The 18,607-nt window shown below is 41.2% G+C and overlaps 3 protein-coding genes and 1 long non-coding RNA gene across 6 annotated transcripts in view; 3 read left to right on the top strand and 1 right to left on the bottom strand.

The window, feature by feature from the left end:
- lmod1b (leiomodin 1b (smooth muscle)) lies at positions 1-8,568 on the top strand. The gene is made up of 6 exons (XM_088422705.1): positions 1-74; positions 383-486; positions 610-838; positions 2,749-4,049; positions 6,601-6,910; positions 7,220-8,568. Exons 2-6 carry the CDS (start codon positions 434-436, stop codon positions 7,244-7,246), a joined length of 1,920 nt encoding a protein of 639 aa, XP_088278831.1. The 5' UTR covers positions 1-74; positions 383-433; the 3' UTR covers positions 7,247-8,568.
- The window catches only part of LOC148419362 (uncharacterized), a 14,413-nt gene continuing 2,079 nt past the window's right edge, over positions 6,274-18,607 (bottom strand). Inside the window, exon 3 of the long non-coding RNA XR_015866537.1 lies at positions 6,274-6,924. This is a non-coding gene — a long non-coding RNA (uncharacterized LOC148419362). The remainder of the gene's footprint in view (positions 6,925-18,607) is intronic.
- On the top strand, positions 11,142-15,885 carry timm17a (translocase of inner mitochondrial membrane 17 homolog A (yeast)). Its single transcript, XM_088422723.1, has 6 exons — positions 11,142-11,205; positions 12,679-12,778; positions 13,597-13,660; positions 13,748-13,876; positions 13,956-14,066; positions 14,380-15,885. Exons 1-6 carry the CDS (start codon positions 11,180-11,182, stop codon positions 14,454-14,456), a joined length of 507 nt encoding a protein of 168 aa, XP_088278849.1. The 5' UTR covers positions 11,142-11,179; the 3' UTR covers positions 14,457-15,885.
- The window catches only part of LOC148419364 (ras-related protein Rap-1A-like), a 19,553-nt gene continuing 18,355 nt past the window's right edge, over positions 17,410-18,607 (top strand). The window contains exon 1 of one of the 3 annotated variants that reach the window (XM_088422715.1): positions 17,410-17,528. The gene's annotated coding sequence lies outside the window, so the exon portion shown is untranslated. Of the gene's footprint in view, positions 17,529-17,581; positions 17,746-18,119; positions 18,341-18,607 lie in introns of those variants that run through there. The other 2 variants (XM_088422719.1, XM_088422718.1) reach the window with 2 other exon arrangements.

Consider the following 18,607-nt stretch of genomic DNA (forward strand, 5'->3'; position numbering starts at 1 on the left):
AGCCCCCAGGTGGCCAAGGCATGCATATCAGGAGGAGCAGCGCAATGTCCATTGAAACCAAGCAAAACAATGTGGTATGAGTTGTCCTTTCGTCCATTTTCTGTAGCTGTTTATCCCATATCCCATATCCCATGTATATTTTTGGAGTGTGGGGGGAAGCCGGAGAGAATGTTTCGCATTGTGAGGCCTTTAGGGAATTAATTCAACTTGTTGCTGTTGCTTCCTTTCAAAAGTTGAAGCGATACACCCCCCCCCCCAGACAGAAAGCAAGTAGACCGAATCCAGAATGAACAGTAATAGTTGTGTAATGAGTGAAATTGTGTGTGCACTAACTCTCATCTGGCACCTCAGTAAACTGCAGCCCTTCCCATTCCCTTTAAAGGAGCGCACCGTCCTCTGAACATGGACATGCACTTTCCCAGGATTCCAAGGAATGTCCCAGCCTCTCAGCAGCCTCCCGTCACTGGCCGCCCTCTTTGCAAGCATGTGAGTCCGGTCAGGATCCACGCTTTGCTCTTTCTGGGACATATGGGAATATTTTTGCTTCCAAGCTGCTTGATATCCTGATTTTTTTTTCCCCCATACGAGTTCTTGTCCAAATATGTCCAGACGAAAGGTGAGAGGCCTGACCCGGATGGGGCGGCAGGTGAGCGAGGACCCAGATCTGGACACCCTGCTGTCCACTCTATCCCCGGAGGAGATGGAACAGCTGGAGAAGGACATGATGAAGGTGCCCGACAGCCCGGAGGACGGAGAGGTGACCGTTCAAGGCGAGCCTGCCCGAGGCAGCAAAAACCACCAAGATCCCAAAAGCTGCCACAAAGAGGACTCGCTTCAGGTAGAAAACACGATTCCTGTTTTGTTTTGTTTTTCCCCCGTTTCATTTGAGGTATTGCATGTAATGTAGCAGCACAGCGCCGGAGTGATACGCATGTCTGCGTCACATTTCTGAGGTTCTGGGTTTGAATCTCAGCTCCCCCATTCCTGCTTCCTCACACACCCCGAAACAATCATGTTGTGTTCACTGAAGTCATTTACTTCAAGATGTCCAGAGCCTACAATTGACTCATGACTAGTTGAGACTGGATCCCACTTCTCTCGCCAAAAATCATCTGGTATTACTAAAGGCTAAATTGCCTATAGGTGTTAGCGGGAATGGTCATTTGTCTTTCCATATTTTTCCTGTGATTGACTGGCACCCTAATTCTGACCCACTTCTCTCACCAAAAGTGTCCCTGTCGTGAGTGTGAATAGTCATTTGTCTGCCTGTGCCCTGTGATTGGATGACAGCTGACAAGATGTACCCCACTTCTTTCACCAAATGTCAGCTGTAATTGATGACTCCAAACTGGCTATCAGTGTGAATTTAAATGGTCAGATTGTATAGCAACCAGTCCTCGGCGGATCCCACTTTTGTCGCCAATGGCCATCAGTAAGTGAAGATTAAATTGTCTGTCCGTGCAAATACCAGAGTGGCTACTTGTTTGTATATACGCTGTGATAGAATTTGAAGTTGTATCCCACTTCTCTCATCAAACGTAAACCCTAAAGAGGACAAGTGTTATAGAAAACAGATAGCAAGAAGGTGTTTTTGTATGTCCCTTCTGACTGGCTGGCGACCAATCCTGGGTGGATCACACATCTCAGCTGGGATATTAAGGGCAAGTCTATTGAGCAAGAACGCATTTGTGGGTATGTATTCTGTGATTTTGGCCGGCGGCCAATCCAGGGTGGATCCCACTTCACTCACCAGACGTCAGCTGGGAAAGGCTCCACACACCCATGACCCTAAGGAAGCAAAGCCTTATACAATATGAAAGGATAGGATTAGGAATAGGAGAGTGTCCATGTGTTGTTTGTGGGGGTGGATTGAAGCAAGAGACCAGGTGGATCCATCAGATCCTCAACGGGGCTCCAAAAATATTATTTACCCCTCCGAGGCCCGATTACATTTGACATTCAAGTCCTTACAAACAAACTCCTCCTTTTGAGAGCTGATATTTCTTTAAAAGTCCTTTTGTTTCATTTGATACGATTTGATCTGGAGCACAGCAGCCCGCCATCGAGGACGTTTTTACTGTATCCACTCAGTTCGGCGTACGGCTCCTTAATCCCGGGCCCTGCTGGAATTCCTCGCTTGATTGCTCCTACGCTCACTACCTTTTAAGGATGTGTCCGCTTGCCTGGCTCGCCGCTGGGATCGCAAATCAAACACTTGGCGAAGCTAAGTCATTTAAAAAAAAGAAGAAGAAAATGGCCACTATAAACACACATGGCGTGTTGCAGACTGATGAGGAGCCAGGTGGTCGTAAAGAGACGCGGAGGCTGAGTTTCCTCAAAGGGCGGTATACTCATACAGATAGTCACGACAAATTTGAGCATCTTTACATTTTTTTAATCAAAATCAGAAAAGGCCGTATGATTTTTTAATTTATTTTTTATGGATCTTCTTGATGGTTATGTCAGTTCGTAAAACAATTAGTGTTGACAATTGGGAAACATTTGAGCATCATCTCCCCCTTTGGAAATCACAAATTTCCAATCAATGTTTGGTTTGGCGAAAGCTGCATTTTTCAGTGGAAGCAGGGTAGTAAGAATACTTTTTTTTTTTAAATCATTGTCTTGTGTGGCATTCCTCATGTCCACATATTATTACGTGTGTAGTCCACTTTAGATTTGTCTCGCATGAAACTCTGCCGTCTGATTCAACCATGGCTTAAACGAGCTCTTTTGTGTTCCTTCTCACAGGCTGAACCCAAAAAGGAAAGCCGGAAGCAGGATTACCCAAGGAAGACGGGCCTGAGCCAGGAGTGCAATGACGCCAGCAGAGTCCAAAGACGAGGAGAAATCCAGGCCAAAGATGACTCCGGAAAAGCTCCAGATTCCTCAAAGGGGGAGGAAACTCAGCTCTCCGGGGGCTTGAAGGACGGTTGCAAGGAGAAAGTGGCATGCGAGGACAGCAGGATAACTGACAGGAGAGAGAACCGTGACAGCAAAACAAGGGACGTCATCTCCAAGCTACAAGAGAAGAAGAAGGAGAAGGGGGACACCCGGTGGGACGACTGTAGGAAGAGAGATGACACCAAGACCAAAGACATCATCTCCAGGCTACGGGAGAAGAGCGAAAAGGAAGTCGTTAAGGAGCGGGTGCGGCGATCCGACAGCTTCAGGACGCAGGGACTGGTGTCCAGAATGGTGGAGAAGCAGAGCAAATCCCAGGAGAACCCGACTCCAGAGGAGAAGAAGCCTCAGGATGAGGATAAGGACAAGAAAGTAGCTCACCGGGTGCAACGTCAAGCCTCTGAGAAGGAGGACGGGACGAGAAGAGGCGAGGAATTGCTTAACCACAGCGATCATCCGAAAGAGAAGAAAGCCGAAGAGGACAAAGAAGATAAGCAAGAAAAACTGAGCAACCGCGTCTCCCCGGCCGCCAAAACGAAGGAGGAAAACGGCGACGACGAAGACGCAAGCATGTTTGATGAGCTCCTGGAGCAGGTACGAAGCGACGACCCGTCCTTGGTGGAGCTCAACGTCAACAACTCGGAGGTGATCAAGACCAAGACGCTCATCGAGCTGGCCGAGGCGCTGAGCCGCAACACCCACGTCCGGAAGGTGGCGCTGGCCAACTGCCGCGCCGACGACCACGTGGCGTACGCCGTCGCCGGCACGCTGCGCCGCAACACCACCGTCACCAGCATCAACCTGGACTCCAACCATCTCACCGGCAAAGGCATCCTCGCCCTCATCCAGGCGCTGCGCTACAACGCCACCCTCACCGAACTGCGCTTCCAGAACCAGCGGCACATCTGCGGCGGCAAGACGGAAATGGAGATGATCAAGGTGCTGAAGGAGAACACCACCCTTCTCAAACTGGGCTACCACTTCGAGCTGGCCGGGCCCAGGATGACCACCACCAACATCCTGAGTCGGAACATGGACCGCCAGCGTCAGAGGCGCTTGCAGGAGCAAAAGCAGGCTCAGGCCGGAAACGGTACCGACAAGAAGGATACTCTGGAGGTGCCCAAGTCGGGTGGTGGAGGCTCCTTGAGGTGTGTGGTGGCAGCTTAGTTATCTCATACGGCGAACGGGACAGGGCGTAAACCGACAGTTGCATCTCCTCAAAAAGGGGCCTTCACTGTTCATACCTGTGTTTTGATCCCACGGGATGGCAAAAAGGGACATTTTCTTTTTATAAATGGAGCTCCTCAACACATTTCCAAGAAAATTACATTCAAAGACTTTTGGGAGGGAAAAAAAATCATTGACTAGCCAACCGAAAATATAACTAAAATTTAACTAAAATCGTATATTTAAAACAGCCAAACAACTGCCTATAAATGGCACACTAGCATTCCGCTAGAGTGCTATTTATAGGCAGTTGTTTGGCTGTTTTAGATTGCAGTACGTTGCAGTGCTTTAGCCCTTTATGCGATGGACTTAACACAAAATTGTTCATCTGCACCATGTGGAAAAACAATATAACAGTACTGCAGTCCCTTTTGTCCCAATGAAGCTCCTCAACCTACTTTAGTTCCTTGGCACAAAACTTTCACAGGATGGCACACAAAACCCGTGAATAATTACAAAGTTGTTATTCCTATGGAAAAAAGGTCTCATATGCGTTGACAAAAACTGAACCGCAATGGCGCATTCAAATACAGCCAATCGATTGCCGGAAAAAAATCCCACTATCTCGATGCTAATACTAGCATGTATAATTTCTGTACTTTTACCCTTGGAGCAGGGATCACCAAGCTTTTTGAAACAGAGAGCTGCTTCTTTGGTACTGAGTAACACGAAGGGCTGCCAGTTTGATACACACTTCTAAAATGACAAATTTGCTCAAAGTATCTCTCATAATGTTATCATTATAGGTTAATTAATGTTATATCTTTTCATATGAAGATAGTAATTATTTCCCACAATAATTCACAAACCAGCCATTTAGTGTAAATGTAATATATTTATAATTGTATGTAAAATTCCTAGAAATCAGGAATGTTCTATCACGTGTTATTTGCAGAACAGGCCTACTGGCAACTTATTTGATTCTTGGGGGCTACCTGTTGTTCTTGTTGCCGCATTGGTGTCTCCTACCCCAGAGCAACAGACTAAGTACAAATTGTCACAGACTTCAGTAATAATGACGTCTGTGAAAATGTTTGGCTACAACATGGAGACAGCCAATATAACAGCACTCACAAAGTATATTCTCCATCATCTGCATTGAACGTCTAATATTAGTGCCATCCTGATGAGCTCAGAGAGGATTTGAAACTTTATTATGAATCCCAGTTGAGTTCAAGGCAGGACAAAGCTCACTGCTCTGTACAGACAAGGATTGGCTAGAACTGAATGCAGTTTGACAAAAACAGTTCCATTTTTTTAAATAGTTTCTATCGAGTAAAACATAATGGAGCACTTTCTTGTACCAGGCCAGCTAGGACAAATATTAAGCAACAAAGCAGGGAGAGGAAAACAAACATTCTCACGAGGAGAGCAGGCAGGAACCTCCACCTTCTGAAAGCTCCTTCCAGTCTGGTTACAATTTCTGTCTGTCCCTCTTTAATTCATTTGGGTTTGCCTTAGATACAAAAGTCATTGCTGCCCTGAAGGGTTGGGGGAGATATTTGGTAACAATGTAAACAATCATTTTATGATGGTGACAAATGCAGTTAAGAGTCAATGCTGCTATCTTCTTCCTCGGGAACCTCAAGCATGACCGGTCGGGTCACGAAGCAGCGACCCCGTTTCTGCTTATGCCCTTTGGTTGGGTCACGGCGCTTGCCTCTTTCTTGCAGATGCTTGAGACGCGTCAATTCCTCTTCTATACAAACAACAGAAACAGAAAACATTCAGCCTAATCTACCAATATACTGATTGCATAACAAACATACGAACAGCATAAAACAAATATGGGATAACCTATATGCAATTATTGTAACACCTCCAGTCAAACACATAAATTCAAAATGGAAGAACTGCTCTAGTTCGCAACTCCTGTCCATACTTGCACACCTAAGCCAACTGCCATTCTTAAGGCCACGCCCCTTAAAGATACACATCCAACACCGATACTACAGGATGAACATTTAAATGATTAAAAGACAATTGTTTTTATACATTATTTGTCACTATAGAAAACACAGTGGTCATACAGACTAGCAATTTGCATCTATGTGGCATTTGTTACCTTTTAAGCCATGGAGATCTGAGCACCAACGGCGTTACAACATACAGACAGATAATTGAAGAAAAGTGGTACGCATATATTTTTTATGCTCTATGAAGAATGATGAATATGAATGCTGTATAGAGGATTTGGGATAGGAGCTGAGCCTCCAATACAGTATATTCGTATGTCTGTTTTAAAACACACAAAAAAATGTATTACAGTAGGAAGTATTACAAATTCTTTTAATTCCGTTTAATTCTCTCATGACGCTATCACACACATATAGACGACATCACACCCATATACAGCATGAATCACTTCATAGGTCATGCTGTGGCAAACTTGGAACAGGAGTGTGCGGTGCTCAGATTGAATTGCCATTTTCTTGCAATTATTGAGCTCAAGAAATGATTTCTTTATTGCAGGGATTCCAACACATGGAACTCTCCAAAGGCATCCCCCAAACCTTCGCCGATGCCCTCGCCGATCCCTTCGCCCAAACTGAGCCCCAAGAAGGGGGTCGGGGCTGCCCCGCCGCCGCCGCCGCCCCCGCCCCCACCTGGGGGAGGGCCGCCACCTCCTCCGCCTCTCATGCTGGAAGTGGACTCCTTGAGGAACTCTTTGACGCCGGTGTCACGGAGAAGCGTGGAAGGAAAGAGCCGAGGGGGCGCAAAGAACTCCAGGGACCAATTGCTTGCTTCTATCAGGGGGAGCAACATCCAGCAACTCAAGAAGGTACCTCCCATTTTCTGTAAAACAACAATATCGGAGTTGGCGATAACAAACAAAGGAATGATTGAAAAAACAATGAAAAATGTTTGTTGACGGGGATTTCAAACAAAATCATTTTTTGACCTAGTTTTGGAACTCCTGTGATATATGCAGTATATTGTTTAGCGGTCCTGACTGAAGACGTGAAAAGTAATCTTTAGTTTTTCGACGTGTTTGTGACTTTTATTTGTCACCTTTTTGATTAACCCTTACCCTATAATAATGACACACTGTATCGATTTCCACTCATATGTTTTGGTCTTCAACAAACAGGTTCCCATACCCAAGTGGCTGCAATGAGTTCTCCAACTGGCATCTGGAACTTAAGAACGCGGTGGAAGGGACATCTCTGCGCCAGGAGACAAACCCTCCCTCGGGTGCATCTTGCGGGAATGACAATCTTAACACTGAGGACGCCTTTTTTTCCCTCTTTCCTTCCCATGGAATACTGGACCAAACCTTGGACTTGTGAAGAACGGGGAGCCACGCTGGCCTCTGCCGATGACTCATTTTGCATTCATGAATTCATATCGCTCCTTGCTGGTCATTTGTTATTTGCACTAATAGGTACTACATTAAGTCCGTTCTACAACTCATCGAATGCAATTGGCTGAGAAAACAACTTAAGTGGGTTACATACACACATAGGAGCTGCTATGATTGTGTAAGCTATACTCAAAACGGGCAACAAAGAAGCATAAATTTAACCATACCGTACAAGCATTTGTGACTCTCAAACCGGATGTCCGTTAAAGTACCGAGACTGACTGGTGAGAGGGAGGATGATGGAGGAAGCGTAAGTAGAAAAAGAAATCGAAGAACCGATGTCAACTGTTAGTTTACCTACATTCAAAATCCCTGAAGATTTACCATCTTAAATACTACTGAAAAAGTTAAACATTTACGATTGTCGGCACAATTATTTTTTATTTGAGATCAAGGATGAAAAATTGCTTGCTTTTAATCACCCCAACAGCCACTCGCACACATCAACACAACCAGCACCACAATCTGTTGATATTATCTTCTTTGAAAACTGATTAGTGGGCTTTGTGGACTTAGGTGCAAATTTAGCCGTGTAACCTGCTTAAAAAAGTCTTCATTGTCCACGCTGACCTTTTTTTGAGTAGAACCGGGCAGAGAAATCCCCCTTAATATACCTCTCACCACCTTGTAATCCTCGAGTGTAATCTTTTTCAGGAAATGTCATCATCGGGCCTTCGGGGAGTTTGATGGGAATTTGGCGAAAAATACTCCCAATTTTTAGGATCGTGCGTCTCATGTCAACAAATCTCAGGCAAAGTTGATTTGGAAAAGCGCCACCAAGGAGTTTGAACTTGGCAATTGTGAGTTATCAGGAAGTATAAATCCAGAAGTTTTGTACAGAATCCTTCTATCTGGTGTGACTGATAATCATATGTAACTTTCATGTAATATAGCTATGGTATGTGTTTTTAAGGCTGATATCAATTGCCCGCCATGCCTTTTGAGTGAATGTCTTTTCAGCGATTTGGTGGCACTTCCTCTATGGGCAGTAGATACTTATATATTTTTTTTTATTTTGCAATCACACGCCTTTCTTACAGAGCCTGTACATCTTCAATAAAATGCTTTGCTATGTTGCTGTTGACTCACAGAAGCTATTTATGATTTTTTGGGGGAGTTAACAGATATTTAAAGGGTCCATATCACAGAAATTCATCTTTTGGAGATTTTAAACGTGTTACATAGTTAATTTCTCACTTTTACTACCCCTGGAGTTCTTTTGAAAAATGTCTTGCTCTTTCTGTGCCACACAAGCAGATAAAAATAGCTCACGAGAAGAAATATGACGACAACAGGACCTCATACAACCTTTACACCGTACTGCCCGTGCAAGAGTAAATACGCACCCACCTTATCCAAGGAGACTTTCACATTTTTTCTAATTTCGGTTTCCTTCCGGGGTTGGGGAGGATAGATTTTGTAGTTATAGGGTTTTACTGCAGAAAATATCCAATTGGTGAAAATATGTTTGTGAGCACATGGCTAGTCACTAAATGTTGTCGTACATAATTCATACATAATTCGTTCTTAGTTCATAATTCCCAGAACTCCTGTTATTTGTAGTGGTTTCCTAAAATACAGTTCAATGTTTTTTGAACAGTTGTATTTTATCTATATTTTTTTAAACATAGTCTTTATTTTTCTTTTTACGATAGAGATAAGTACTGTATTGATAAAGCTTTTATGTACGTATGAGATGAGTTCCAAACGAATGTTTTTCTCATGATCCAAAACTATTTTTGACAAGTTGGAAAAAATCAGGATTTGAAAAAAGATGTATATGAATAACATTTACAAAATAAAAGAAGGGACATTCTGGAAATAGATAATTGGGCAAAAGTCACTGATATAAACAGGAGGATTGTTTTCAAAATGGAGAATGAAGGTGTAAGCAAATTAAAAATAAAAGAAAATTTGAGAAAATTTGAGAAAATTTAAGCCAAAACAGCAAATATTTCAGTAACTTTGGGGAACGAAAAAGGATTAGAAAATAGATTTGCTTCGCTGTAAAACGTTTCTAATTTTTCAATTTCAGTATCATTTTGGTTCAGTGACGTACATCTTTTTGACTTTTTGAGGATATTGTACTGAACCAACATTTGAATACATTTTATTCATCTTTACTTGATTACGTCTGCCAATCCGAAGTGTTCATAATATTACGTAGGTGTTCTTGCATAGTTTGTTGCTGAAGGGACCAGGGTGGGAGCTGTCTAGATTGGATACAAGAAGAACAGCAGCAGAAGGCCAGTGGACGTCTCACAAAATGTCTATATTTGGTCATTTCTTCTATGGAGGCTCAGCCTGTAATTCATTCCTTTGTGGTTCCTAATAGTGGGCTGCCAGCCAGCGTGTCGCTGCTCTCTGTCTGCTGTGTGCTGCACTGAAAGATTGGGCAGGAATGAAAACGTCATGGCTACATTTTAACATGTCACTTATATGCAGTTGAAACTATGCGCACACATTTAGGTGCATTCATGCGGTCATTTCTTGGAAATGTTTTTCACACTATTACAAGGATCACTGTAAATGTGTCAAATGAAAACACCATTTGGCCCGATTTGTTCATAAACTTGTTTTTAAAAAGATTAACTCAAAGGGTCAGTGTGTAAGATTTCAACCGTTTCATTAAAAATGAATACATTATGATACATTTCACAAACTTGCAAATAAACATGTTTTTAATGACCAACTGTATGTTTTAAATATATTCATGGGGTTACCTATCATTAAATTATATTACGTGAGGGGTGGCACTTCTCTGGAGGCTGCCATGTTTGTTATTGCTCTGGACAATGTAAATGTCAGCACCTACAGCACCTCCTGCTGTCCGTAATGAAAAATGGTCTGAATATTCCACAGTGTCCCTTTAAGATAATAACTTGCTTGATTCATAATCAAAAATCTTGTGATTTTATACTTAAGTAGACATGGGAAAATACATTTCCGTATTATTGCAATGAAATTTTCAATTAAATTGCAGAAAAACAACAACAACAACAACAACAACAATAATAATAATAATAATAATAATAATAATAATAATAATAATAATAATAATAATAATAATAATATCAAATAATAATTCATGTCTGCACAGTCATGCCCAGCATGCCGCTGCCACAAAACGAGCCAGCTCTTACTGCATGTCAGTTATCTCTACAGACAGCAGGAGGTGCTGCATTTATCGCGATGCCCCTGAATTACGCATACTCTCTTGAGTACACAAATGTATAACTTTTCGCATGCGCATGTGGGAGCTTTAGTGGCATTACGGTGAATGTAGCACTACACACTCGTCTTGCAGTCCGTAGCTAAATCTTACTGTGTCACTTTAGAAAAAAAAGGAAAATTATTGTACTATATTGCAAATGAAAGGCAAGCCAATTATTAAATAATCTGAATGACGACATCACTTTGGATTATACTGTAATATCATTTGATTATTTTTCAATGAGAAACCAAATCAGAGACATATTTAAGATTTCTTTAAAATACTTCATTATCATGGAGGATTTATTTTCATGAATGAATTCGTCAAATTTGATGCATTTTATTCAAGTTGGCGATCATTGATTTTCCCACCATTGTTTGTGCTCCTGAAGACGCCTTTGAACGCCTCATGCTGCGTCATACGTCATCCCTCCGTCACACCCTCTCTACGGCACGGGACAGCAGAAGAACAAAATGGAGGAATATGCTAGAGAGCCGTGGTGAGTCCTTTGGGCAAAATAAATTAAAATTAGATTTTTTTTCTTTAGTGCAGTGTGTCGTAGAATGTCACTTAAACGAGGCTGTGTGATTCGTTTTATATTTTCAAGTGTTTGCCGCAGGACTGATTCGTTTTCACAGCCGTTAGCACGGATGCTAAAATGACGTTATATTGCGCTAGCCGCATGACATCTGGCGGAAAGCACGTTGTAGTGACCTTGCGGACTCGCCCCCTCCCCGCACACAACAGCATGCCACCGCCTCGTGTTTTTATAACATAACTTCGTTTTGTCTCAAACGAAAACAAAACAAATATGACACGTTGAGCTTTTCTGTTGACGTCTTGTGGAGGTCGACGAGTTAGCTGTAGCCAGCTAAAAGCTAGCTACCAGTGACGCGGGGGATTTGATTGCACAACATGACAAAAGTTGTCATCGATTTTATCCATCCATTTTAGTCAGGCTTTTATCATTTTTAACATAGTGGGGACAAGTCACTTCTTCGCTGGTTCAACTCTTAACACTAGCGTTTTATGCACATTCTAGGCTAGTTACATCATGAACAGTAACCACTTTGCCATGTGTACATTTAAGCAAACATTGCATATTTGTGCTAAATAACGGACGCCTACTCTAACATTTTTTACAATGATCTGATCCAAGGGTTTAGAGCACAAATATACTCCACCATAAGATATCAAAACACGTTCAAACTCATCTTACATCACTCATTACTCATTGTTCATGAATCTACCTGTCAGAACCTTACTAATAGAAAGGCTACAACCTTACATAGATATGCCCAAATATGTCATGAGTTATTTATGAGTTCCCCTACTAGTATTGTTACTTATGCTCGACAAAATAAAAAAAAAAAATGCAGGTTGATGACTTATTGAATTAGTGGCCAAATGAAGCGAACCCTAAGCTTTGCAGTCAACTGCTTTGCACATGGTTCAAAGCTTCATGTTGCTTAATTTTGCTCTTCGGTGCCATCAAGTGGTCCTGAAGCCTAAGAAGTCAGCAGTGTTGAGAATTCTATGACTTGTCCACTTATGGTGTCCATCCTCATAACTCACACTATAATATCTGTGACGAGTGTTTTGGAAGGTGGGCTCTAATGAGTGATGTGGGCATCAGCAAAGTGGAAAGAAAAGTTAGTGGTAGACATTGGCAACTTGTGTCCTTACATGTTTGTTTTCTTACTCTTTGGCCAGTAAAGCATTTGATAGTGTGCCAGCGGCCGTGTGTTTCCTTGACCACTTTTAAGGGCATCATGATGTGTTCAATGAAAACGAGTGGTTCTTGCACCTGCAGTAATATCAGTCTATGCAGAAAAAAATATCCCTGCAAAACTTCAAGGCAGAGACCGTTTTTGTTAATCAAATTATTGGAGTTATTTGAGTGTTGCAACCCTGTGAAAATGGTGACGTTTTACTGTCAATGGAAATGAAATTTCTCTGTCCATGTTTTCAGTCCTTGGAGGATTGTGGACGACTGTGGGGGTGCCTTCACCATGGGAGCCATTGGCGGTGGAATATTCCAAGCAGTAAAAGGCTTTAGGAACGCGCCATCAGTAAGACCACCCTACACAATTTCATGATAACTTTCACCGTTCGTTGAAGTGTGGCGATAAATCAATTCATATAAAAATTAATCCAGTATAGAATGTAAAACATCCCCAAATTGCTTTTCTTAAAAAAAAAAAAAAAAAGCTTGTTTCCAATGGTGTGCTGTGAAGGTAATCTTCGAAATAAACAGGCCAAATATGGCAGTATGGGGGCAGTATGTTCAGTTAAGTTCACGGGAGTATGTGTGGTGTCATTTTTTTTTAATTAAATCTTTGTATTAAATATTCGATCAGTCCGGCCTTCGTCTTGTAGTTATTTTTTTTCATTTGGCCCCTCTGTCCATTTGACTTTGACCCCCTGTCCTAAACAATATGGGATGTCTATTCAGTGATTTAAAAAAATGTCATCGTGAAGAATGATGGGGTAAAATGACCTTTACCTTTTATGTAATTAGAATAAATATTCCATCAAGTCACTGATGTTTACAATACTTAATCAAATAACAACTCTTCCATCTTCCATTCTTCTGTAGTCGTTGGCCTGTCAATGGATCTAAATGAAGAAAAGTGTAGCAGTTGTAGTACATATGTATTTTTTTTAAAAGCACTTCCTTACTAATCAAAACTTAAGTTAATTGAATCAGTTACTGTGGGTTTATTCAGACGAATTCCAAAATCAGTCTCAAAACAACCATATCTGTCTGGCCCTACCAAAGAGACAATGAATTGTGCATGAAGCATTAAACCGTGTTTACTGTACTTTCATAATATATGCACTTAAAATGTCAAATCTTTAAAGCGTATTTATTGACACTGTTCTGCAGGGAATGAATCATAGAATGAGAGGCAGCATGACTGCCATCAAGACCAGAGCGCCACAGCTTGGTGGTAAGTTTTTGTTGTTTTTTTTTTTTTTTTGGTGCTTTATGCTATTATGCTCTTCTTGACTACAAGTGGAATCTCCGGGATTCGCAGGTAGCTTCGCAGTGTGGGGAGGCCTCTTCTCCATGATTGACTGCGGCCTTGTGAAGGTGCGCGGCAAGGAGGACCCCTGGAACTCCATCACTAGCGGCGCCATGACGGGCGCCATCCTCGCCGCCAGAAGTCAGCGCGTTTGAAACGATTCTCCCCACGTTGGACTCAACACACGCGTGATTAAGCCTTTAACTGACCATGTTTGCAGATGGACCAGTGGCCATGGTGGGTTCTGCAGCTATGGGGGGCATCCTGCTAGCCTTGATAGAAGGTGCCGGGATCATGCTGTCGAGGTTTGCCTCATCACAATTTCCTACAGGTATAGTGAACCACCGGTAATTCATTTTGGTTTCAACTCATTTGTTTCTGAGGAAACATAAATATTTTTTTAAGACTATATGACTTTGTTTTCCTGAGGAGACAAGTCTGTTTTTTTATTTAAAAAAAAAATCTTCCTTGACTGTAAGAAAAAAAGAGCAATACCTGGACTGATAACGTACATAGAACATTTGTTTTCAACATTCATGCTTCCTAAATGTTTTTTTTTCCCTTACTTAATCTATAACTGCAATTTATCTAATTAGAATTTAGAAAACGGATCAACATCTTGATTTATGTGCGTGTCTTTTTAGGTCCTCAGTTTGCAGAGGAGCCAGCCCCCGCCCCCATGCCCGCCGCCCCCTTCGGAGACTACCGACAATATCAGTGAGAGGATTGGTTGCCTCAGCTCTCCCTTCTTAAGGCCATTTTTTTTTTTGTTGCCAGAATTACAAAGTGGAAATGGAGATGACACACATGCACGTGCCACCGTAAAAACAAGTACACCTCCAACATCGCCACATGATCAACTGAGACTGCACAGTGGCGTCTTCATTTTGTTTTTTGTTATTTTGTTGTTTTGTTGTTTTGTTTTGTTTTTCCCCCCATTTGCACGGCGGAACCTCTAGAAAGGAACAGACCCCCCCCCAAAAAAAAAAAAACCTATATATATGTGTGTATATATATATATATATATGTATATATGTGTATGTGTATATATATATATATATATATATATATATGTATACTGTATACATATCTCCAAATAAAAATGGATAATATTACAAGGAAAACAAACGTAACTCATTTACTGCCACTGGCGGCTATAGATAGCAAAGATCCGTTTTTACTGGACTGGCAGTGAATGAGTTGCTTGATTTATTATGAATATTTTTTTAATCTGCAAATCTTGTCAATGCATTCCTTTTATGATCTCCAGTGTGGCCATTAAGCACAAAAGTCAGCCCATTCTGACTGCTAGTCAGTAGTCGCTATGCTAGTTTCTTTAGCATCTATCTGGTGTACGTTTTGTGAATTCTATTGCTTGTTGAACTGAGCAGCCTGATTCTTTGTGATCCATTGTTAGTGGTGCAATGAAAACGGCAAACTGATGAGCATTACTAAAATATGCCTTTTACTGTCAGACTTTTCATGATTGGCATTAGCCCACAACCATAATTAGAATAACTTATAATAATGACCTTATTTAGAGTGGCAGACGCAATCCAAATGTCATGAAAGTTCCAGTTCGGTGCTTAGCTTCACTTATACCATTTGTGGCATCCCCACAAACAGTTATTTTTCATTTTGGAGGCACATTTTCCAAAATATGTTGGTCAAACTTCTGTTCATATTTGAAGGTTCCGCCGTAGTGTGATTTTTTTTTTTTGTTATTTTGGGTTAAATACCTGTAGCCCTTTCGCTACAGATGATGGCCAGGTGATCTGGTTGTGAAGAAAAAAGAAACCGTGGTTAATTTATAATACTATAGTGTACTGTGTATACATTTAAAGGCACCCCCTTGTATTTGCTCATTTGCCTTAAATAGAACACATGCTGGAGCTCACTGGGGCCTCTTGTCGCAAACACTGACTACTCCAGTTGGTTTCAAAATTATGTATTTATTTTTACAATGTAAAGATTCAACTGGATGTTTTATGCAGAGGTCTTTTTTGCATTTAAATGCAAAAGTATGTGACAGGAATGGCATAATAGCAAAAGGCACTGCAACTGACTAATGGAACTCGTGCAAGGGGTCGTTACATCATTCAATCCATGAGAGATTGTATTTGAAGACAATAAACTCAAATGTGTTTTAATGCCTTTTTTTCCTTGTATGGTGAGAGGGGAAAGTCCCCATTCTAATATGAATGGGAGATGAGGTTGGTGATATTGTCCACTAGAGGGCGACAGCCACCAATACACGTCAAATTTCTTCCCCGAATGGACTTTATAAATAATTACAAGGCCGCAATCACTAACCTATAACGCGATGATAAAATCATGACTGCAGTAAACATTTGTTACGCAAAACTTAAGTAACCGCGAAACCACACAACGAACGTTTCATTTCGCGCTCACGTTTGTGATTAGGTCCATGGCTCTCCTCTGTAGGAGTATAAAACAGTTGTCTGAATTGTCAAAAAAAAGGCTTAGTCTTGTTCCTTCTTCAACTTCCTTTTTTTGTTTCCACTTTTATTACTGCTGACTGATTTCACCATAAGGAAAATACCGAAATGTGTCATGGCGACTTGAGAGCAACTCAGAGATGTGTCACAAAGACTCCTTGCTTGCATTTTTCCTCGAGAGGAAACTATTTCACCCACACAGCGTTTGACTTGCAAAAAAAATTGTAGAAGGCAGCGTAAAAAGTCTACCACTGAATTGTAATATAAGAATCCATGGACTTTTTCAAAATAAATGTAATAGTATAAGAACAAACACATACACTAGTGATGAGAAAAAATGTAAACTAAATGTATTTCTAAAAGCCGATTGCAACGAAAACTACAATCATTTGAAAATGAATCATGTAGCATGGTACATTAAATGAATAAAACTACTTCTGAAGACTCACTTCAAGCACTATACAGTGAACTAGACATGCTGTGTGAACTAAATGAGAAAAATAAATATAAAATTACAACCCAATAGAGAATATAGTTCATTACAATTTACATATAAAGTAATAGGACAGAGAACGAATGGAAATGTAATAAAATATGATAAATATGTACAATAAGCGCACACACACATATAAACAGTAAAGAGAATAGTATATAAAGAATGAAAAGTATAGAAATTGCAGTTTATATTAACATACAAGTTATATATATATATATATATATATAACTTATATATATATATATTTGATAGCTAGATACGCACATATATATGTAGGTATATATAGTCTTGTACAGTATGTATATATAAACTGCGAATTCTATTCGTTCTTTATGTATTATTCATTCTCTTTACAGTTGAAATTATTGCGCATTAATAGATTCAACAGTAAAGAAAATGAATGTAGCAGCGCATCCATTTTCGTTTATACCTATGTACAATTACACTAAAGGTATTCTGTTCTGTTCTATTTACTCTCTCTTCCTCTCATATATAATCCGAGAAATAAATTCTAGTAATACCGTCATGAAAGGAGACAAAACATTTTAATAAAACGCTAAACTACAAATTTAGCATTAAGTTTTGCTTAAACATCTCAGATACGTATTATATTTTGAGGTTAAAAACACAACCTTGAGTTAAAAAAAAATCTCCATTAGTATTTCTAAAAAAAAGAACGACTAGTGGGGTGAAGTACATCTGTTGCTCTTTTTTTAAGGAAAAAAAAAGAAAAAACAAGTGTAGGCCACCGGCGCTGGATAGGAGTGACGTGTGGACTGCGCGCGCAACCGAGCTGACACTTTGCGGAGCGCCCACAGAGACAGCGAAGCGACAAACGGTGAGCGCAAACTTTACTTGACACCAAAAATTCGATAGCGGCCGATAAGCATTGACCACCGCGGAGGCCTTCCTCTTTCTCGCCACTGGCGAAGCGTCCCGCGGGCCGCGTGTTTGGCTTGCCTCGTGGCCTCTTTTGCTCGGAGAAAACGACATTAAAGCTCCGCGCGTAGCTCCCGAAACACTCCCATTCTAGTCAAGGCCAGGCGGAAGGGCAGGTAACGCAAACCCCGCAAGCACGGAAAGCTCATTCCACTCCACCCCGGAGATCCTAAACCTAGCTTAGGCTCTGTTCTCGGCGAAACGCGTCAAATTGGCCTTGGCGCACAAGACATTTAGCGGGCGACCGCTGCGTGTTTTGAGGCTATTTGGAGCGAGGAACGTGTGTGTGCTACCGAGCTAATGGGCTAGCATGCTAACTAGCTCCCGCTAGCGGCCCGTTATAGCTAGCTAGTTAGCTTCATTATTGCTAACGAGATTTTGTAACGGGATTTAATGGTGTTGCTCACGCTGTCCACGCAGGGGCATGTTTATCTCATTGGCCCGGATTATAGATTAATGCTACTTCGCTCGCGTCATTTGTGAGAGTACCTATTATACACGGGAAAGGGAGAATTGCATTCATGTTATTGGAAGGAAGTGATGGTTATTGGCTTTGGTTCGAGTCCGCTCTACGTCCCTGATTGCAGCAGCACTCGAAATACGACGTAGAATTAATGTGATAGCCATATTGGTTGGAAATTACACTCTAAGAAGCAGAAATAAACGCACCAAACCAACTATGGGAGTTAAGAAGGATACAAAAAAATACAGGTAAAAATTTGCTTTTGAAAATCATGAATAGAACTACAGCACAGTACTTTACTTGCTGTCAGAGCGCCTTATAATAGCAACGCGACAATCCAATTATGACAATCTGTCAAACTGCTCATTGTGGTTTGCATACCCACTTCAAATTCTGTACAATTTGAGAACATTTTTTATAATCACACGATAGATTATGGAGAAATTGAGTTTTGTCTGAAGGACATTTTTGTGTGAAACCTGTGACAACAATATATGTGCCCTTGAATAACCGTA

The sequence above is a fragment of the Hippichthys cyanospilos genome, chromosome 9 (genome assembly GCF_059441005.1).
Source record: "Hippichthys cyanospilos isolate Australia breed blue-spotted pipefish chromosome 9, RoL_Hcya_1.0, whole genome shotgun sequence".
In the NCBI taxonomy this organism is placed as follows: domain Eukaryota; kingdom Metazoa; phylum Chordata; class Actinopteri; order Syngnathiformes; family Syngnathidae; genus Hippichthys; species Hippichthys cyanospilos.

Excerpts from the sequence above, each read along its gene's own strand:
- lmod1b (XM_088422705.1), top strand. The coding sequence starts at position 434 with ATGTCCCAGCCTCTCAGCAGCCTCCCGTCACTGGCCGCCCTCTTTGCA. Across the intron at positions 487-609 it reads GCCGCCCTCTTTGCAAGCAT|ACGAAAGGTGAGAGGCCTGA; the intron begins GTGAGTCCGGTC and ends AAATATGTCCAG. Across the intron at positions 6,911-7,219 it reads ACATCCAGCAACTCAAGAAG|GTTCCCATACCCAAGTGGCT; the intron begins GTACCTCCCATT and ends TTCAACAAACAG.
- timm17a (XM_088422723.1), top strand. The coding sequence starts at position 11,180 with ATGGAGGAATATGCTAGAGAGCCGTG. Across the intron at positions 12,779-13,596 it reads GCTTTAGGAACGCGCCATCA|GGAATGAATCATAGAATGAG; the intron begins GTAAGACCACCC and ends ACTGTTCTGCAG. Across the intron at positions 13,661-13,747 it reads CAGAGCGCCACAGCTTGGTG|GTAGCTTCGCAGTGTGGGGA; the intron begins GTAAGTTTTTGT and ends CGGGATTCGCAG.